The 22278-nt window shown below is 44.8% G+C and overlaps 1 protein-coding gene across 2 annotated transcripts in view; it reads left to right on the forward strand.

The window, feature by feature from the left end:
- The window catches only part of GRIP2 (glutamate receptor interacting protein 2), a 291938-nt gene that overhangs the window by 138940 nt on the left and 130720 nt on the right, over positions 1-22278 (forward strand). Inside the window, exon 1 of one of the 2 annotated variants that reach the window (XM_069812125.1) lies at positions 403-658. The exons of the other annotated variant lie outside the window; for it this stretch is intronic. Within the exon in view, the coding sequence (XP_069668226.1) occupies positions 508-658 (151 nt within the window). The 5' untranslated portion in view covers positions 403-507. Of the gene's footprint in view, positions 1-402; positions 659-22278 lie in introns of those variants that run through there. 2 annotated transcript variants of the gene reach the window in all.

Genomic DNA, 22278 nt, shown 5'->3' on the forward strand with positions numbered 1-22278 from the left:
TTCTCACAGTTACAGATATTATTTGCTGTCTGCATTAGCTATTTCTAATCTTTGAAATGAAGCCAGAATTCTTTAAGAGTCACTGCTTTTTCTGAGCTGTTGCTGACTCTTTTGCCTGAGGAGCATTTGAAATCTGCCAGAATGCATGTATTGTTGAAAACAGAAATTGAAAACCCTATACAGGATCTGCTGCCCCTGTGAGTTATGAGCTTTCCCAAGTCATCAGGGAGAAGAAATGCCTGCTCTTGCTGTCTGCAAGAGCTGTGGATGGACAGAGGCAAAAGAAATCCTTCTCTCTCCTTCCCCCCTCCTGCCACCACCCAAAACTCTCTCTTTGGGTGGAAAGAAGCTTTTGACACAGAGACACGCATGCACGCACACACGAGTGCTTTCGTGCCTCCCAGTGACCTGCCTGCTTCTGGCTGTCCCTCCTTCCCAGGGAGCTGGAGCTTCTGAGACAACAGGAGTCGGGGAGATCCCGTCCCCTTTCTGTGGCTGGGAGACCAAATGAATAAAGTGAACAAGGTTTTGAAGATCCTTAAGAAGTCATCGAGGAGGAGGAAGAGATGGAGAGAGGAACTGAGGGTGGAGGAGGAAGGGGAGAGCCGGGAACTCTGTGACCCGGCTGGTTTGTGCCGTCTGCACCTCTGTACCGGCGGTAAGGAAACGGGAACGCTCCTGCTCGCCCGGAGATAACGTGCCTGTTTGATATCCATTGCTTACGTGACGGGAGAGCTTCCTACAGCCAGCCACTGCTGTCATGCTTTTCAAGGGCTGAAAAATGTTGGTGGGAGAAGCGGTAAGGGCAGGGAACTGGGACTCCTGGGTCTCCTTTATAAACCTTCTCTTGCTTGCGAGGGTGGCATTTTGCACATCTGTGGAAGGGGGACAGCAGGGAGTCGTCTTTCTGGTGGGATGGTGCTCCTAAAAATGCAGGGAAAACATGTAGCTCATTGAGATTTTTCTTTGGTATGTTTTGTTGCGTTTTGAGGTATTTAAACCTGGATGTTTATTATGTTTATTTGTGCAACAGAAAAGCAATGGGAAATGGACAAATCTAGGTTGCTGTTTTTCTGAGGGGTGTTTTTGTCTGTGAAAATGTGCTATGGCCAAAGTTGGTCTGGACCCAGGTCCATTATATCCATCCTTATCTTCCAAGCAAACTATGCTGTGGCTGTAATATCACTGGAAATTATTCTGGTTTCAGTCTATCTATAAAAAAGCCAAATGAGAGAAGCCCAGAATGTGAAAAAGGGGTATCTACAGCATTCACTGACATGTGCCCAGCACACTTGAACTCTCTGCTGGTGGCTGTGACCCAGCAGTGGAAAATGTGAAGGGCTGTGCATTGGCCATCGGGCTCAGCTTCCTTCATTCTGCATTGCCAGCATCCAAGGGATATAAAGCGCTTATGAAACTACACTTAAGACAAAGCTATGCTCATGTCTAATGTAGGTCACTGTTCTTTTCACTGTCACATTTGGTAGTTTGTTTGCAATAGCATTGTTGCAGTTTTTGAACGTTTTATGGGCTCGCTCTTTTCTTTCTCGCCCACCTAATTCTACTGTGCTGCTTTTCTGACCCAGTCCTGGAGCATCCGATGGCCCCGTTCTTACAGGACTGTGGGCGGCTGGATGGCTTCATTTACAGCTGGACACTTGGGGCACAGAGATGGTATTGGACTTGCCCAGGGTTACACAGGTTGGGGCAGGGCTGGACATTGGCCTCTGAGCTTGAGGCCCGAGCCAGTGCCATGATAAGCAACACTGGTGACTATCCTGCTCTCAGCTTCAGCTTCTATGTGAAAAATGCTTTCCGCTAAAAATCTGCATTGCAAATGTGGTTCAGATCAAACGGGCGAGTGGTAGAAAGCCAGCAAATACTGAGGTGAAGGTGGTGTGCGCTGCTCGGACTGTCCCTTTATGCTTTCATGTGTAATGCCTTCTTTAATTACCCCATAGCAATCAGGAGCTCATACCCTAGCACAACTTGCCATCTTTCTCTGTGACCTGGATCAGACCTAAAGCCAGCCAGCCTAGGGGGTGTTTAACTGGGCTGCCTGTAACTCCAGTGGGATCAAGCCACTGGAGGATTCTTTAGCAACCTCTTCCTTGGGTCCCTCTGAGGTCTCCCTGCTGCTTCCAGTCATAAGCTGTGGTGGGAACAGGATAGGCTTCCTAATTGGGTCTTCTTTGCTTGTATGATTTGATTTCATTTCATTTATTTATGTATTCATTCATTCATTCTGCTTCCAGTCGACTAGACTTTTTCCTGTCTTACCTTCTCAGGTAGTTCAAGAGTCTGAGATGTGTTTTTGACACCATTTTTCCAGTGAAATATACTCAAATATTTTTGCTTAAACTGTTCATTATATTTCTTACAACATCTTTAGTTAGGAATTGATCAACAGATAAGAAAGGAACTTAAAAACTGAAAATATTTAGGTATCAGAAAACAAGGAGGCAGTGAAAAATGTTAGCTAGCCCCAACTTGTCAGTTATTACTATTGTTAACCCTGTGTGTATTTTACTTTATCTTTTTAAGAGGTAGTTGTCAGCTGAGAAAGTTCACACCAGCCCTGGGCTTTCCTGCTGCCTGGGAACCAAGGGTTGAGTTTTACATTCAGTCCACATCCTTCTAACTATCTGCTAAGCTTTTGGGTACTGACCTGGGAGATTGAGTGCTTTGTTGTTTTTTTTTTTAATTTATTTGGTTATTCTTTTTACCAAAAGAATGACGCAGTTCTTTCGAACCTGTAGTTAATGTTAACCTGTATGGGCAATACTAGTTAGATGGCCTGGGTCCATCTCAGCTGGACATATGGAGTGGACCTCTTCCTCTGAGATATGTGTCCAGGCTGCTTAGCAGGGAAAAGAGAGGAATTCATGCTTCTCAACCCAAAATAGACATCTTGAACCCATGGGATGAATTCTCCGGAGAGCCTGCTCTTTGTTGACTGTCAGGGAAGTATAAGTGACTGGCTAAGATGAAGATGTCTCTTGCAGGTTGAATGTGGCTTGTAGGGTTTTTGGGACACGAATGTGTGACTGCCTAAGAAAGTTTTGGCTTTACTGCCTGGATATGCTTTAGGTGAAGAACCCCTCTTCCACAGTTTGTGCTACTCTGCAAGTTTGTTAGCCTGAGGCTTTGTAAAAAGCTGAACCGATGTCTTTTTTTTTCCTAAATGCAAGATAGGTAGTGGGTTAATGCCCCTTCTGCCATCTAGACAACAGTGATAGAGATAGATTGCCGGAAAAAAAGCATCTGTTAAGGCAAATGGGGAGAAAAATAGTGCATTCCTGCAGTCAGGTTCTCTGCTGGCAGTTATTCCAGCCAGTTATAGCTCCACAATAAAATGTAAATGAATGCAATCATTTATTTTGCAGCCTGGAGGCCTAGTGGTATGAAAAGATAAGAGAGCATTTTCCATTGTTTATATGGTAGAGGTGGCTCTTCTGTGTCTGCTGCTGTCTCTCTGATACCTTGGCAGCATTTAAATGTTGCCTTTATTATTAAAAACACATATATAGGAGTCTAATATCTTAAACAGATTAGCATGGTGTTTACAGAAGCGTCAGCCAGCCCCCACTCCCCGTAGGCTCTCGGCATTCCTGTGCCTTCTTCAGGAGGAGTGCACAGAAAGCAGAAATGCCATCAGCTGGCCCAGGACTGGTAAAAAAGCAGTTTGTGCAAAGACAAAAGGCAAGGAGCGATGGGCCTGTAGCGTGTGTGGTTGTTGCTGGTCGGAGGGGTGAGCAGGAGGGATTGGGGGACGTTTGCGAGCTGCTCCTCTGGAGGCTGGAGAGGGGGAACAAAGGGCGGGTGGAGAACAATAGGACACAGCAGTGGCGTTGGGATAATCTCTGATCGTATTTAGGCATGTTTAATTGGCCTGTCAGTTTTTCACATCTCATGCATTTTCATAAGGATTCCTCTTTGCCTCGTTTTATCTTCTTGTAGCTCCTTGGATTTCCCTGCGGACAGTCTCTCTGGATTTGTTTTCTTTGCTCCCCCCATTTCGAAGCAGCACTGAGCTGCCTGGCTTTGTGGTGTCTAAGCAGAAAGGCAGATTCGGCAAAGGGGGTGTTTAGGAAAATCTCACATTATCCTCAACAGAGGGAGTTAAATTTTGTACATGACGGGGAATTGTCAGTGATCTAGATGCACTTGCCATCTATTGTAGCTCTCTTTGCACTGGACTAGGGCTCTGAATATAAACCCATGTCCCAGTCATGTGTAATGCTATGGGGAATTAAAATTTATACTGGATACTTTTTATTTTATTTTTTTTTCTTCTGGTCCCTCTGAAAGGTAAGATACATTTATTCTTCTGATTTTCCACCCAGTATTGGCTACCTTAGAAATACAGAGCTATTCAACTTCTAGGTTAAATAAATACATTCAAAGTGAAGTGGCTCAGCCTGTTAGATCATCTGTGTTAAACTCTACCCTTCCATTGCTAAGTGATGCCAGACCTAGTTGCTTCATCCTCCCACAAGAAATCCCCCAGGCACATAATTAAAACCAAGCCATCCTTGTAATGCCACTGGCTGAGCTCACCAGAATTGTTCCTGCATTTCTTGTGGCTTTGAAGTTTATGAGTGCTGGGGCTTGGAGGGACATGAAGACCCACAGAGACGCAGCCCTGGCAGGCAGAGTTGATCAGGAGCTGCAGTGATTGCTGACGGACTCCTCTCAGAGCCAGTCCTGTCCCACCTGACCCCTGGGGTGAAGACAAACATCTTCAGATAGGTGCCTGGCCCAGAATGGGACCACACCAACAAAAGAGTCCAAAACTACATGGCCAGGCTGTCCAAAGGCTTTGGGTGCTTTAGGTGACTTTGGGCCTGATGAAACTTGATAGCCGTTCAGAAATGTCTCATCATCAGGATTTGGGGGCTGGTGCTCTGGATACCATGGGGAAAAGCTCATGAGAAGCCAGTGGGGTGTGCCAGACCCTGGGCAGGGAAGGAGATGGGAAGAGCTGCAGGTGGTGGTGGAGGCCAGGGACAGGCGTCTCCCCATTGCTTGCTTTGGAAGAGGCACCTGTACCTCATGCCGGCAGAAGAGCGGCTGCCATAAGGCCCTCTGTGTCCCATCAGCGGGATTGCTTCACATGGCTTTTATGCATTTTGTGATGACAGTTTGGTTTGTGGCAATTTATTGTCCTGCAGGGTTGTCTCCTCTGTTTATATCCCATGGGTCTCGTTGTACAGCAGTAAATCATTGCAAAGCTGATAGTTTAGTTTTCAGCCATAAATTCAGATGCTGGAAAAAGAGATTTGTGTATTCCTATGCCTCTCTTCTTTGAATGTGGCTGTTCATAGAGCTCTGTGTACCCCCAGGTGTGAAGATGTTTGGCATAAGTGGTGATAACTAAAATAGTGTCTTGAGGAACCTCTAAATAAATGCTTGCTTTGTTATATGCAAATACAGGAGGTGAAGTGATTTGGACAAGGCTGTACATCAGGAAAGGGGGAGAAACAGGAACGGGAAAAAGATCCTTTTGGCAAAGCGTCGGCACCAGGCTGGGTGTACGTGTGCTGCACTGTCTGGTCCTGGTTGTGGTCTGGGGATGGTGCTGGAGTACTGCAAGCAGCAGTCAAGCAGCTGAGGTGTAACGTCCTGCAGGTCCTGGATCAACTCTGAGACCTGGCACCAAGTGTTCTGCTAGTGGGAGCAGCATTGTTGCTGGTGGAAAGGGGAAAACCTAAGAGTAGGAATTCATGTGTGGCTCTGAAGAAGTCAGGGTTAATAGCATTGAGGCAGGGATATTTGTCGATAAAGGCAAAGGATCCTGAGAAAGACAACAGGCTGGAGACCCTGATAATCCTATTTCTGCCTGTGCCCTACAGTAGTGAGCGTACTGTAAATGAAGCAGTTATTAGCAGTTATGCTCATATCACAAGATATGAACTGGTCTATTGAGCTAGAAAGAGTTGCCCTTTTTCAACCTTTCGAAGTGATTTCCCTTGTGGTGACCAGCAGAAGGAGAAAGCTGTATTTCCTAAGTGGAGTCTGGTGCCCCTTCAAAGCCCCACCATCTCTGATCTCCCTCTTTGCTAACGGGGTCATGGAGCTGCATTATTTATAGCTCCTCCTGGGCACCCCACTTGCACGTCCTGCAGTGGCTGCGGGAGGGGGATTGCTGGCGTACACTGGAGATTCAAAGGTGAATAAAAGCTCACGAATGGTTATGGGATCTCTAACTTCCAGCTAAGATAATTATACAGAGAAAGCCTTTGATCAAACAGAATCAATCCATTGTAACCAAACAAATTTCGCTGTGAAAATATTCTGTTTCAACATTTTCAGCAATTAAACCCTTCTTCATCTGGACTGTTTGGTGCTAGAAATTAGTTAGCTGATAATATCCTCTTTAGAATAAAGACAAATGTTTTCATGTCTTTGCTGAAGGCTAATATTTGCAAAAAGAAAAGTAGATGAGTTCCTTAAATCTCTGTAATCTTGCCCCGATAAATATACTTTGTTACCGTTAAGGTTTCCACGAATTTCTGCATGCCTCTTTCTCACATTTCCTATAATGCTAAGCACTAGAGAGTGGCTAAATCAAAGCTGCAGGTTTCAGCTTTCAGAGGACTGTAGTGATCAGCTTCAAGCCAGCCCTTCCATCTTGGGTCACCTGTAATAAATGCCAAGGAGATAGGTAGGAGTGAAAATGTGTAATGGCACAGACGGTCTTTTTCTTCAAGAGCAAGTATGTGAATGCTCATATGGTTAGAGATGGCACCCACACCTTGTTTGCTTCTCAAGTAGTTGCAGAAGCTGGGTAGTTTAGTCCTTTTTGCAGCTGATCTTGAATTAGTCTGCAGATGATGCAAGCATAGGTGAGCCCGGAGGACAACTGCTTGATTTCCTAGGGAAGCAGAGACGTGCTGAATTAACTTCTCAAAATACTCTGCAGCACTTGCTTTGGCAGCTCTTTTGCAGTTGGATAATAAAAATAAGTAAGCAAAGGCAGGCAGCATAGAAGTTTTAGAAAACTCCAGGCACCATCTTCCCTCTTACCAATCCAAAGCCCCACCTCTAGGGTGCAGCAACAGTGAATTTGAAGCAAAGTATTTTCCTGCTCGTTCACCTGATGATGGGACCAATCCGTTAATAAGGAAATGCAAATAGAGAGTGAGAGTTTCAGGCTCCCTGACTATAAAATGCAGCTTTGATATGGTTTTTAGACCTCAACTTAAAATATAAGGTATAGGTGAATTGTAGCCTTTGTGAAGGGCTGAGTTTGGAATTGCTAATCAGAGAAATGAACGTGGCAACTCTTGGATTAAAAAAATGTAGGCTGTTGGGGTAGGAAAGTACTTCAGAAGTAGGGATAATAAATGAAGTCTGAAGAGAGTAGACATGGGAGCTGGAGTTCTCAAAGTCTCCCTTGGATGGCAAAAGTAAATATCTCCCTTAGCGGGAAGTATGAAATTGATGCTAAGTGCTTTTCAAAATACCACCTGTCAGTGAGATTTCATCCATTTTTAATTATGCCATTATGATGATAATTACTATGATTTAGGCATTTCCCAAACACATCTCCAGTTAATTATGGGTGCAGTCAATTCTTGGAAGAGTGGGCATTGGGCCACCTCTGTGATGGTGCAGCGCTGGGTCTGATAACCATAGGGCTGGCAAATCTGTACCTACTGTCAAATCGGGTAAGAAAATCAAGTCTTATCTGAATGGAAAAATGCTTAAAGTAGGAAAAATTAATGATGAGTTTTCAGATGGATGTATGGATTTAATTAGGGCTGGGCTTGGTTCCCTACTCTGCTGTTGGCTCCCAGTCCAATACTGGGCAAGCCACTGATGGGCAAGTTTTCTGCCAGAGTAAACTGCTGTGGCTGTTTTGCAGACAAGAAACCAATGCCAGTTATATGCGGCAGTGGATGTGGTCATTAAATTTGATGGTGCACAAGAATAATTTAGCTTGATGTCCTGTAAAAACACAGGCCAAAACCTTCATCTCTATATCACTAGTAACTTGGACAAGACCAAGGCAAACCTTCTGGTTGGTTTTCTGGAAGGCAGACACCTGGTTTTGATTTAAGGAGACCAGAACGCAGATGATGTGCTCTTTCCCTAAGTTATTTGTTCTTGTGAGTGAAACACCTTTACTGCTATTATTTTGGAAAAGGGATCTGTCTATAACAGTTTAAAATTGAGAGAATTGTACTTCTCTTGGCCCATTCTTTCTCTGTCTCCTCAAACTGCACTCGGTATGATATGGGAACATGTACAATGCAGGCAAAATGAGCCCCCAGATGAGATCTATATAAGCAAACATAATATTGGTACAGTGTGTTTAATGATAATAACAAAATTCAATTTCATGGGTCCTTAAGACCTCTTAAACACTCTGATATTGATTTAATAATTATGTAACTTCGAACTTTAAATCTTTTGCTTAAAAAACAAAGTCGTTTTTTACTGGGTGCTAAATCAGTAACAGCAAGTCTACTAGCACAAACATGCTATTTAAAAAGGTACATATATCTCCTGGCAGAAACTACTGATTTGGCATGATTATTTTAAATTTCCCAATATAACATGTCTAAAGTGAGGCTGTTTAATTTCAAAGCTAAGCTGCATGTTGCAGTGACCGCAGGTTTCCTATCACCCTTTTTGGGGCTGAGAGGACTGATGGTGCTCTGTAACTAACGGTGAGGTTTGTGTATTATCCTTTAACTGTGCTCACAGTAAAAGACTGCAGCTGGCACTTAAACTGGGTAATGAGAACCTGTTTAAAAGGGAAACGACTTTTGGCCTTTGGCACACTAACTTGTCTCGGGCTGTTACTAGCTAATTGCTTCATTAGCACAACAGCAATGTGAAATACAGTGAGAAGACTGTTGGGAGTACATACATGAAGGCATAGCGTGACCCCTGTCTAGGCTAGCATCTGCACTCAGCATTTGCAAGAGGCTTTCCTTCTTCTAAGTAAATTGGCAGTCAGAGCGAGTGGCAATACAGCACATGGAGATAAGACTATTTTAATTTCTTGCTTCAGGAGACTCAGCTGTCTCCTTGGAGAGACTGATGCCTTGTCCATGGATTTGCAGATTGAACAAACATACTGTACCATTTAATTATTAAAGAACGGCTTCAGCATTTCCTGGCAAAATAAACTATGGTCTTAGGCTGAATCCCGGCAACAATTTTCTACCTGCAAGACCATGCTTCTTACTGTGGGCTACAGGCAGTACCACTTGGGTCACTGCTCTTTGGGATCCTACAAGTCTTATAACCCCTGTTCCAAATGTATACATTTTCATACAGTTAAGTAGCTGCTGTTATTTACTACTATTGCAGCAGCGTTTCCAAGTAGGGACCTCGTTTCTCTTACACTGTGTTGTGCAGAAGCAGGAAAAAAAGATGGGCTGAGCATTAAGCACCTCTGCTTTTGGTTTGCTCTGGATGCTGATAAGTCTGCAGCATCACCACTGAAATATTACCAGGGAAGAATGTAAGAACACTTTTTACACGTGAATTGTTGAGAAGTTGTTGTCAGCTGATAAAATAATTATAGTAGGAGGACATGCCTAAGTAATACTGATAGGGCTCAAGTTGGAAGCTCAAAAAAGAGGAACATAGATGTGAATGTTTAAATTAGCTGCCTTCTTAGCTTTGGGACATAATCCAAATGCCACTCACCTACTTGAATTGCAGAAAAGTGCCCATAAAATCCTACACATTCAGCCTTCCTGCCAATCTGGGGTGTGAATTATGGAGAGGACAACTAGGAAGACATCATCAGCACGTAGCTTTCGCCCCTAGCCTTCACTTGTCTTTAAATCATCTTCCTTAAATTCTAGTCTCAGTCTAATCTAGATACAAACCATTAGCATCTCAGTGGTTTGGGTTGGAGGTGTAGTCCCCATGAGTGTTACTTTTGGAACTGTGGGACCGTGGTGCTTACAAACAGCTGCATTCACAGACTCAGCAAATGGGATGGTGAGAACTGGGCATTTCTCCAAAAAGCATCTTGCTGGTTTCTTGCAGCTGATGCTACAGAGGGTTGAGGGTCTGGAGAAGTTTTAGTTCAGGGAAATAATTGCATATAGCTAAAAATTAAACATGGCATTTCTCGTGACATGGCCTTCTGTGAAGCTGGTGAGTTTGTAAAAAGTTGCACAGAATGTTCAGAGCATGTGTCAGAGAAGTCACCCGTGGATGCAGAAAATAAGAAGGGCTTTCAAAATACTGAGGGTGAAGGTTAATGACTGAAGCCTGTTTGTCTGCTTAGCTGAACACAGCTACATGACAAACTGTCACCTTCGTAACTTATCGTCAGGGTAATTAAACCTAATAGTGCCACATCAAACTTCCCCCCATGATGTTACTCGGTTGGAGGCTGTGGCATTGCACTGGGAAAGCCATAGCCATGCTAATTAGGACCAAGCTAGGTACTTGTAAAGCATAATTTAGACCATTTCCTTTTGGGAATTGTCTACTAATCGAGCATGGTTTCAATGAAACAGTTCATTGTTCACGCTGTCACCAGCATCATTTATTAAGGGTAATCAGTTAAAGCAGTACAGGTGTCAGTGTGGGCAGAGTATCTTCTCCCAAACCTTTGTTATTGATAATGTCAACGCACGAGGAGAAACAAGCTTTGCCAAGCTGTCATTTTGAATCCCCCGGCCCCGCACTAACAGCATTTGTTAGCAGCATATTTGATTTAACAGGCACCGAGAGGCAATGAACTTGGAGCCTGGGGTCTGTTCGGTCGCTTTGGGGAGGGGGTGAGCACCTTCTGGCTGCTGGCTGCCCTGGTGCTGCTCTGCTTTACACAGGGGTTATGGGGATTTTTGCGGGAATTCACGCATCAGGAAGGAGAGCTTCATCGCTAACACGCAGCGACTCATGAGTCTATGGGATATCTGATTTTTATAGATCAGCTCATCCTGAGTTTTGTTCAAGGCATTGCTGTATTGGATCTGTTGTTTCAGCATTGATCTGACTTCCTATCTAAGGCAGACTTTTTGTCTCCAAATGCTTTAGTGCCACATTTGGCTGATGTTATTTGTTTCTGTGGCTCTCAAAGAGCTCCCAAACTGTTAGGGGCAGATCTGTTGTCTGCTAATTGCAATGGCTTATCTTAACATGCGCTGTGGCATTAATATTTTTGAGAGATACCTTCAGTCTGTTGTTGGCCAGTCTTTTTACTGAACAGAGTTATCCAACAAAGTCTGTTTACCAAGGGCAAGATTTTAACAAAGTGCTGTAGTAAGAAGGCAGGCTATTTCACACCTTTTGTTACTGACACCTGAAATTATTTCAATGAGACTCTACTCATATGCTATTTATAGAGCAAAACCGTCTGTAGTGAACTTTGTTTATCTTGCTTTCTTTTTAAATGGAAGATGTACACTGGTTAGCCAGTTTCATGTTGTCTGATCTATAGTGATGATAAAAGCCTGTTACCCCAGTATCTGGTAATATCTGTTTTTACTTTTTGCAGACAATGTGCAAATACAAAATGAAGAGAAAAAGAAATGGCTGCCTTTTCATAGAAATCTGCATTTTTCTCCCCAGAACCTGTTTTATGGTTCTGCCCACTGCCTGTTCCTGTAGTCATACAGAATTGAAGCACATATAAAGTAAGGTTGGAACATCCTTTAAACTAGCGAAGAGAAGATGAAAATAATCTGAACAAATTCACAAAGGCAGTATTTTCAGTATTTGTAACATTAATGCATTCAACCATAACTATACCTGTTAGTAAGGAAATACTGCCTTTTAAAATACATTTTAGTACGGTGTGTAATTTTCAGGATATGTATTAGACACATGGGATTTTGCATTATTGTTCCTGAGGAAGGAAAGAAACTGGATGGCAACTTCAAGGAAAAAATTAACTAATTTAATGTGAGCTCTACTTTGAATAGTTTCTGCTCCTTTAATTTTGTTCTGATACATATTTTTAAATGTTTACATGAATAGAAGACTGTTTTCTTCCCTACCATTTCTCCAGTTTGCTATTATAGAAAAATTGTAATCATTGCCACGCAGATAAACACAGCAGTACATGCATATATTCTGAATACTGTATATTCATTATTCACACAGTGTTTATTGCTTTATTTTTCTGAAACTTGGTGTATATCTATTTTCATTATCCTCTTGCATTATTTGCAATGGATTCTATGGCTTGGCAGAGCCACTTCAAATACCAGACATGATAAATGGTAATAGATTTCCCATTATACAAATGCTTTTTTATCCTCTTAGTTTAATTGCTGCATTTCTCACTCCTCCTATTGTGCACTCTTGATGACCAGTGTCCCCACAGTCATTTCCTTAGCTGAAATGAGGATTAGATTTATATGCGGGAGAGCCGAAAACACACTTGTTTCAGTATCAAAGAGAAACAGCTGTGTTTTGTTTGTGACTGGAATTTCCTCTGAGGTAAAACCAATTGTCTTGGGACACCCAGGCAATTCCCTTGGCTAAAGAAGTTCTCTGAGCCTCTCAGAGGAGGGTAAATTGGATCTTAATATTCAGGTTTATGTCTGAATATGCTTAAATCCTAGTGATGAACCTAGAGAGAGGAGGAAACGGCATGGTTCCTCTAGTCTTACTTGTAGACTTGTATTTCAGCATCATGAAAGCAGGCAAAATCTGGTGCAAAATGGTATTTTGATTGGGGAAAGCATAAAAATTCCTCTGCTACAGCTCCAGTGAAATTAATTGCAAATGCACGTGCTCAGTAGAGGTGAGACAAGAAAAAGCAACCTGGACAAGCAAGCAACTGTGTGTGGGGAGCTGGGGATCACTTCTCAGGCTGTCTCAGAAATGGAACATTTGGAGCTCTGTGTGATCTGATCAGCCTCCCTGGGCTCTTGCAGCTGTGGCAGAAGCAGGAGGAGAAGCCCCATTGCCCGGCCCCGGCCCTCAACCCATTGCCAGCCCCACGGGCATGTTTCTCATGCAACACAAACATTCTCAGGCTTTTCGTCTTCTGTATGAGGCTTTAAATACATACATTACATCTAAATTTATCTGTACTTAATATACACGTACACACCTGTCAATGCTTTAAACTCTGTATTTTAAAGAAAACAAGATGGAGACAAGAAGATGATCTTTCATGCTGTTACATAAAGATTGATCTCTAAAGCACGGAGGGTTTATTAAGTTTTGAGGGTCTGTAATTGGAATTCTTGAATTTGAAATTTGGTGTTAGCTCCTCTGGGATTGCCATTTGTGCTGTGCTGCTAACGCTGCCATGCGTTCAAAGCAGCTCTCTTTTAGCCCTTTCCTTTCTGGAAAGCTTTCTGGGTCAGTCTGTATTACGTTTTCCTTTGGTTCCAAACTTACACCTTTGAGTTTGAATTTACCAATCTGTGCATGTGTCTTACCAGCCTAAAAAGTGGGAGGGTGACCCTGGTAATTAAGTGCAAAGACTCAGTGGCACAGGACTGCTGAGGTCAGGCATCAGAGGTGAATTATTCTGTGTCATGTCTCTAAGGGGCCTCCTGAAAAGATGCAGTGTGTTGCTGCCTGCAGCAGTTGGTCTGTGGAAACAATTTGCGACTTCCTAAGTCATCTGTGGGGTCAGCAGAAATGTTGGCTAGAGAAGGTGCTCAGAGAGTTGGTAAACTCCCAAATGTCCAGCTATTGAGAGCAGCCTTTAGCCCTCAGGTATTGACTTAGTAATGGGGCTTTCTTCTATAAATCCAGAGTTTCCCTGTGGGTTCCTGGAAGGCACCTTTGAGCTCCCCTGGGACCATGGTAAGAAGCAGTTGAGAACTGCTTCTGCCACTGTCTGAATTCCCATACAGAGAGGGAAGAATATTTTGTCTGCTTCAACTGCTAAAAAGCACTGAGAGAGGCTTAGCTCAGTAGAAAAGGCCAACCAAAGTGCTATTCCCGGTGTGATTTGGGTCTGAAAGTCAGATGAAAGGGAGTAGTAACGTATCCATCAGGCAGAGTCCTCAGCAAGTGTCCTTCTCCCAGAAGAGTGTGGGGGTGAGCAGGGCTGGGCAAGGAAGGCAGCGAGACCCGTGTGCTGTCACGAACCCTTTCCAAGGTCCTTCCACCCAAAGAGAGTGGGAAGAGTCCACGTTTTTCTGCGTGACCCTCCCTGACTTGGGAAGTGTGCTGCGAGGAGATGGAGAAGAGCAAGAGGGGTGTCGGGGGCAGAGTGGATGGGTGCATGATCACTAACGTGTGCGGCTCAGACCTACAACTGCTGCCACGGAGGGGCAAAGTACATCCCGTTACCACTGGTGCCTCTCTGGCCCAGAGATGCAAGTCGGGGTCTGGGCGGTCAGAGGATGGTTTGTGGAATCAGGGCCGCACAAACCACAGTCCTAATTTTTGTTGAACATGGAGAAAAATCGTACCTATGGAAGTTCTGCAGATTACCACTTTAAGGCAGTACTGGGCTATGCAAGTCTGCATTTACCCCTGCTTGAAAAGACAAATTAATATGACTAAGCTTTGTGATGACTTAGTGGTAAACCTCTGCTGTTGTTCTCTCCCAGGCATTCAAAAGTCCAGAAAATTATTCATTTGGAAATCTGAGTTTCGGCGACTGCACGTGAGAAAATGTCAGAATAGTAAGCTGAATAAAAGAACAGGTAGTGCTGTATCTTCTCCGCTAGTATCTCAAATGGCTATTCCTTGGGTAGATTTATTACACTGTCTCTAATATATTGTATATGTATTTCACCCTACTGTGCTGCCTGTACTTGACAGGGGGTAACCTGGGGACTATGAATGGTGTCTTGTCACCATGTGACCCACAGGCTTTTGGTTTTTCACGTCCACTTAGTCACCAGACCTGGCTGGACAAAAGGACCTCTTTTCTTTTAGGTGCACCAAATCCACCTTGTCATGCTGGATTTGAGTCCTTGTTACAGGTCCCTCAAACTCCTTTTTACCCCACAAAGTAGGCCCTCTTCAACATCGCTGGTCCATCCAGGTGTGTCGGGTCTCACCAAGAGTCCGACCCACCCAGACCCTCAGGTAGTACAGCTGGGAAGAAACCTCTGCTGTCTCCTGCAGCACAAACTCCTGGTGAGGGTTTGTATGGGGCTGACTTCTCATGGGGACCCAGAGTGGTCCTGCCAAGAGCAAGGCATCTGTCTTACTTTCCCCTAAATTCCCTGGTAATTCTGCCCAAAATAAACTTCGTGTTTTCTGTTACTCACTAACTCCTGCCAAGAACCAGCTATATCCTGGGATGCTGCCTGGGGCTGCCTGCTGTCCTCTGCTGTACGCAACAGCTTACAAAAACAAAATCTCTCCAGCAGTTTTGAAGGTGCAGCCCTGAACTGCCCCAAGGCTGCTCCATCCCCAGCAAAAATCTCCAGGATGATCCATCATCCCATTTCTGCAAGTAAGAGGTGGGACTCAGGATACATCAGGCATTTTGTTTGGGGAGCTGAGGTTCAACAGGTGGCTTGGGTGTCCCTGGCATGGTGGCTTCGCTCTCAGGTCTGCAGGACATTGTCGATGGTTTCTGCAGACACAAAAAGTTCTTTTGCAGAAAAGTTTCTTTAGTAGGACTTGGGCTGCCAGGGCCATTACCAGCACATAGCCCCAGGGCACGAGCGCTGGTGCTGGGCTTCTAGTGAACTGGTCCCATAAAATGGAAGGCTTTTATCTCCTTTGCTCTGGTAAGCTCTGGATTAGCTTTCTGGTGAAGTGCAAGCATGCACTCATATGTGCTAAGGAATAATGTTACTTTGCAAATTAGTATGTTAATGTAGTACCAGATTCCCAGCCCTTAACGGCAGGAGACTGGCGATAGGTTTATAAACATCAATGAATGATTTTATTCATCTGGACAAGATAACAAGACAAAACAGCCCCGCGCTGGAAGTATTGGAAAGGGTCTGTGTCCCCCCTAGCTCTGTCTCTGCCATCCTCCCCCCAAAACCCCTTCCCTCTCCCTGTGCTACTACATAAAGCACGGCTCCATTTCACAGTAATCATAAATTAATTTCAAGCCAGCAGCCCCTCACAGAGCCAGGCAGAGGTGCGGAGGGAGAAGCGGCACAGAGCCATGTGAGCGGAGCGCTGGAGGCTGCGGTCGGGGAAGATGTTTGCTGTTTCGCTCAAGTGCCGGCTCGGGGTGGTGAGACGGAGGAATAAAGGTACGGTGAGAGCAGAGCGGCTTGCTCCTGCCTGCGAGAGGGACTTGGAGGGGACTCACTTGAACGTTTACTTTTCCTCAGCTGGGCAGGAGGAAAAAACCTACATGGTCTGTCATTGATTTTCACCTTTGATGTGCGTTGGCAGGGGGGAGCAGGATTATTTTACTTTCTTGCATGTGGTATATTTTTCAGTGGTTGGATTTTTTTTTTCCCCCGTTGACTCTCTGGATTTTTATTCTATCCATCTGCCATAGTTATTATTGAATTAAAGTAGATTTAGGTGTGCCTCAGAGTCTCACAAGGTTTTCCTCCTCCCAAGTGGGAGCTGTTACTTTGCAGGGAGAGGCACTTGGGTGTTTGCTGGACTCTGCCAGGCTGTTTGGAGTCCTGATGTCTGCCCCTCCCCACGCTCCTTCCAGGAAGGGAGTGGGTTGAAAGGATGGGAAACCTGGGAGGATAACGGGGAGAAAATCAACTTTGAGAAGATTTGAGGAGCAGTAATATTTTAAGTATATCTCAGAGTAAGTTAACCTGAGACAGGACAGAGCTTCTGTTCTCACAATCCTGCAGCGTTGCGTGCGATGAGAAATAAAGTTTTTTGATGCCGGACTGTGATCCTGGGGTCCCGTGGCGCCAGTTTAGTTGTGTGAGTGTCAGATGGTCTCTGAACTTCGGTGGTGGAGGTTGCTGTGGCTGCAGCGGCTGCTGAGCTCCGGGCTCACAGGGCGCCCTGCAGCCTGGGCTCAGTCCCCTGGCGTTGCCTTTGATTTCTGAAAGGTTTGCATTTTGATGGGGCCTGGAGCCATTGCTAACTGCTGGGAGCTCTGCTCTTGTGTGCAGCCCTCCTGCAGCAGATCAAAGTCCTTTGGCATAAAGGAAGATGACCTGCATTTTTATAGGGACCTCTAAAGAACAACAGTTTTTAGGAGCTCGGTGTAACTCAGATGTTATTGATTTCAGGCTTCACTGAATGCATAAACTCAGCTGTTAGCCTCACTTAAGGAGAGAGAGACTTCTTTGCTGGTGCAGGGATTTGTGTTGACACATGGGAACTCTGTCAGGATACTGGCGATAGTGGCAGGTGTGAGACTTTGGTAGCAAAGGGAAGGGCCTGGACGCAATGCGTGTGTTTCTGAGGTGGGCTAGACCTTGAGCCGGGGGTGCAGTTCCTGCGCGTTACTTGCCTAGTAAGTAAAAAAGTATTTGCTCAGATCAAGGTTGCAGTTCTATGGGACAGCCCTGAGTACAGAGCAGGAGCCTGAGGACTGCTACACTTGACATCGATTATCGGGGTACTAAGAGAGCAAAGGAGCACGTGGGTTATGATTGCCTCGCCGCGCTCCTTCCTCTGGTGGGTGTGCAGGCAGTGTCGGGGACGCGAGAGGCATCAGCAAGACGGTCTCTGTGCTCTTTGCTGCACACAAGGACACGTTCACCCTGGGGTTACCGTCCCGCTGTGGCAGCCTCGGAGCTGAGCTTATTTCAGATGTATCAATTTGTATTTGGCATCATTTGCCTTTGACAGTTAAGTTTTATGCTGACGCTTCTTTGTTTCTTCTCCCTGGTTTGGAGGCTTCATGGGCTTCTCTCTGAACTGGAAGGAGTTTCATATTCGCAATCAAGGTGGTATGAGTAGGATTTCCACCTCCTAGAGTGACGCCTGGAAGTGCTTGGATCAAACACAGCCCTGGGGTCCTTTTTAGTGGGGAGATGGCACAGGAGTTTATTTTCTTACGCAGTTTTCTAGGGAAGTTAGGAAAGACTGTTTTGACACAGGAAGAGTAAGTGCATTTGTGCCTGCAAGACACTGTGAAAATGCAGCTTGAGATTGTAATGAAGGTTACAAAAATGTTATCCCTGTACTACCTGATAAAGTTTCAGTGGCTTTGGTTGAAATATTTAGAATTGACTTAAATCACCTGCATTTCTTAGTGACAGATTTAAATGAGAGAATCACTAATCCAATGCTAAATTGTACTGCTTTGATCAAGGATTAAACTGAGCTGGAACTGGCTTTTGGGACTAGAGATTTGAAATGAACAGCCAGAGAGAGACGTTGTTACTTGTCTTCTATATTTTGGGACAGATGATGTTTAAAGTACATCCCCAAGAGATTGAGCAAAAATAAATAATGCCTAGGCACTGTTGCTACCAGAATGAGCTCATCATGACTGGGCAGAAATTAAGGATGGGAGCTGGTACGAATTATGCTAGCAAGTTACAAACTCAGCTGCATTTCCCATCTATAAATGCTCAAAAACTATCTATCTATTCCATCCTAGGAGATGGTCAGGCCTGGTAAAAACATTTGTTATTTTGCACTAAAAATCCCACCATCTTTGTTTCAAAGAGAGAAGGGAAGACCTAGTGAAGGGGTCTGCAGAGGGATGTGTGAAGGAGAGTGGCCCAGCCCAGGTATCTGCCCTCTGGTCCGGGCATTTATGTGACCCTGTGTCCCAAAACCATGTGCTCTGCCTGGATCTGCGGCTGGATGCTCGCTAGGCGAGATACCCCTTCTACTCAAAGTCGATTGTAGTTTAATTGTAAGGTCAGGTGTTCAAATTTCAGCTATGGTGGCTGCTGGTAGTTTTATGTAGTTTTAAATTTAAACATCCTCATGGAAATGAGGGTTGATCTCCCCGTACTAATTGCTACTGTCTGCTTCATAACAGACCCTTCGCACAGGCTGGCACTTCTTAGGCAAGCTTTCCTCCAGCTCCCTGCTTTCTGCTGCATTTTCTTTTTCTTCCCTCAAACTCCGGCTGCTCCTCCCCAGCTAATCCCCTCACTTCAGAGAGAAATTCTTGCTGTCGGTCCTCTTGGATTCCTGCTTTCCTTTTTTTGCGGAGCCCTTGAGCTTTTCCTGGCATGGGGAACATTGGCAGTTAATCCGGCAGGCATTCGTACAGCTGGCCGGGGGCAGGCAGCGCTTCCCTGCCCGCAGCTCAGGAGCCGCCTTTGGCCAACATTGGCTCGTACAGCTCTAGGGTTCCTCACTCCTCTTCAAGGTCCCTTCATCCTTTGCAGAAGGTGCTGTTGAAAACCCCAAGGAACAAACAGTCACTTGTCCAATACAATAATTAAACTTTCCTCAGTATTAGTGCTTTTTTTCCATTGGAAAAGCTAAAAGACGTTAGGAAATGCTGTGCATGTCACGTAGCAAATGTCTGTTTGAAGGGTTGTTGCCCCCCACGCCTGTGTTACTGCCGTGCATCCCGCTGCCACGATTTCTGTATGGCCATGCCTGATGTTCAGCTGAGGTCAGACTGGACTGTTTGGAGAGGGGTGGGAGGTGGTTGGCTGCCCTGGTAGCCCACAATTACTGCAGCAAATCAACTGTATTTTATAAATAAGTAAACAGAAGTGGTGGAGATCCTAAATCATTAACCAGATACATGTGTCAGCCTGAAAAGAAGCAAATGTGGCAATTTAAAGGTGCCTTCACAGTTTCTTCTGCTTTCCAAAGCCTGCAGCTCAAAGGAGGGGGTGCTCTGTAAGAGCTGGGGAGACCAGGAGCTGCCCGAGCCACCAGCAGCATGCACCGAGGGGCCTGGACTCTGCTGCTGTGGCAGAAGAAAAAGCCTGGTTACTTGGTTTGAGATGCTCAAGCTTAAAACATGTTTATTTTTGTCCACTCTAATTCTTCCCAGTGTGTGGTGTGAATGATGTCAGAGTAATAAAAGTCATTTTGCTGTTCCTTTGTCAAAAGCTGTCATTTGGAACATGCCAGACATCAAAATTTGTAAAAAAAAAATAAAAAAAAATGTTCTGCTTTGCTTTTACTTATCTCTCTGTTTTTCAGCCCTTTAAGCTTCACTCAGTCATGTTTACTACCTTCTTTCTTTTTTTTTTTTTTTTTTGGACTAGATGCTTCCTTTACTTTTTGTTCTTCCTCTCTTGTGTTTGAACGGGAACTGAGAAAATAAGTAAGAAAAAAAAAAAACCCACCCCAAAACCCCCAGGAGCAAACTAGAAGAATGTGTTCAGAAAAACTGTCAAATAGTGTGAAACTTGCAATAAAATTATCAGTTTTAGCACAGCAGCTTTTATACCAAGATCCAGATTTTCAAAGATACCACATATGTGCATGTAGGCATCCTGATTTGTCCTTTAGACAGAGTTTATTGTGCCCTGTTCAGTGTAGAAAGAAATTTGGCTTTATTTCTATGTTTTTGTTGTGAACAGTTTTGTGGAATCAATCCCAAGAATCAGGAACAGGCTCTCGCGCCATGTCGCCTTGTTTGCTGTACAGCAGTATTGTGCTGTAAAGCATCCTGGCGGGTTTCATAGCAAAGAGCATTTCTGCGACTGGGTTTCGCTGCCACTAAAAGATTTGCTTGCGGTGGAAAAACAAGAACTGTTTTAGATCTCTTGTTGACAAGTTAAAAAAAAAGAAAAAAATGGGTAAGCAGGTAAACTGTTTCCATCCTGTGGTGTGGTGCCAAGTCCAGGGCACCGCACAGTGAAGTGTTGAAGTGAAGAGTTCTATGGAGCATCTATTCCTGGAGGAGGCAGCAGTCGTTATTATTGTATTTATCCCCTGGAGTAGCCAGTAAAATAAAGCAGTTTTTATTTAGCAGGTGGGCAACCAGCACAGAGAGAAGCCAGACTTCTCCCCAAAATGCAGCCGTGGCATGGAGGTTGAGCCCACGGTCTCAGAAACTTAAGGCTGAGCGCAATGCTATAGCCCTCGCTTGGCCGCTTTTTCTTTAGGACCATCGTTGCCTCCTAGGATTTATCCTCACCCACATGTTTCATAGCAGAAGTCATCTCGGAGGCTGCTGCGGTGAATATTTATGGGGTTGTTCCTTCTGCAGCGATGGAAGCCGGGCAGTGGTGAACACAGGAAAACTCCCTAAGCCCAAACCACTGAGCTGGCAATAGCTGTGATTCCTCTTCTGTCAGCTTCAGCCCTTTCCATATCTCTTTAATAACTCACAATTGGGCATGTTTTATTTATGTCTCCTAATGAAGCCCATTTTTCAGCCTGATGCTCTAGCATCCCAGGTGACTGTCACCTGCTCTGAGCGCAGCACGGCTCCTTTGGCCCCAGCTCATCCCTCATCTTCCTCTGGGCTCCAGGGGCAGAGAGGATATTGGTCTCATAGGGGGGTAATTGAATGAAAAAGGGCCCTCGCAGCCCAGAGGCAGGTGATAAATCCTTGCAGGGAAGCCAGTGTGCAAGACAGCGTGTCCAAGGTGGCATTAACCCTTCCTGCTGGAAAGGTCCAGCATGTGCTGGATCCTGAGGGCAAATCCTGCCCAGATCCCACATGTATGCTTTGGTTGCAACAGGAACGAAAGCCCACTCTGCATTGCTATGAATACATTAAACAAGTGCAGTTGCGCTGGCCCATGCGACAGGCGTGCTGGCCCATGCGACAGGCGCGCCGTCCCTTTGCTGTGATGCACAGTAAGTCCTAGGCTGTTTCTGGAGTGGTTTGGAAAATTTGGGCTTTGTGGTCCCTAGCTGTAAACTACTGCAAAAAAGGGGTGAATTCCTTGTGGTTCTTGTGCATGTCTATGCATTCTGTTTTGCATATAAAACTGTGTGTGGGTTGGGTTTTATTTTGTTTGTTTGTTTGTTTTTATTAAAGCTAGAAACAGGGGTTGGGGACTCTTCGTCCAATACCTTCCATTTATGTTATTGTGATTAACAATTTGTGTGTGCTGAGGGTTTTAATGGGCATTTATTTTCTCTGTAACAGCTACCCCAGCTGTCCGTGTTGAGACTCTCAGCAAAAGCCTAGGATGGTGAGAGCAGGTACCGGGGCATGTCAGGGCTAATGCATGCTGGCAACGCTCGAGAGGGTCCCGGGATGGGAACAGTGAGGGGATGCTGTGGTTCAGCATTGGACTGGTGCTGGCAGAGCCATAGCAAACTGAAAAATTAGCTCTTTGGACTGACCCCATTCCTCTTTGCATGGTGGGGATAGGGTTTTCCAAGAGGTGGCTGGTATTTAGGTGGCTAAAGGTGTAGATGGATGCTTACTGGAAAAACAAAAGAAACAAACAAAAACCTAAAGAAAAAAATTATCCCAGCTTCCTAAATATTTTCATTGCCTGAGCTTTTTTGATTTCACAGCCTTTTGGCAAGACAAATGGACTTGCAGCCCAAAGAGGCAGGAGATGTTCTTTCCAGCAAGGCTGTGTG

The sequence above is a fragment of the Haliaeetus albicilla genome, chromosome 24, assembly GCF_947461875.1.
Source record: "Haliaeetus albicilla chromosome 24, bHalAlb1.1, whole genome shotgun sequence".
Classification (NCBI taxonomy): domain Eukaryota; kingdom Metazoa; phylum Chordata; class Aves; order Accipitriformes; family Accipitridae; genus Haliaeetus; species Haliaeetus albicilla.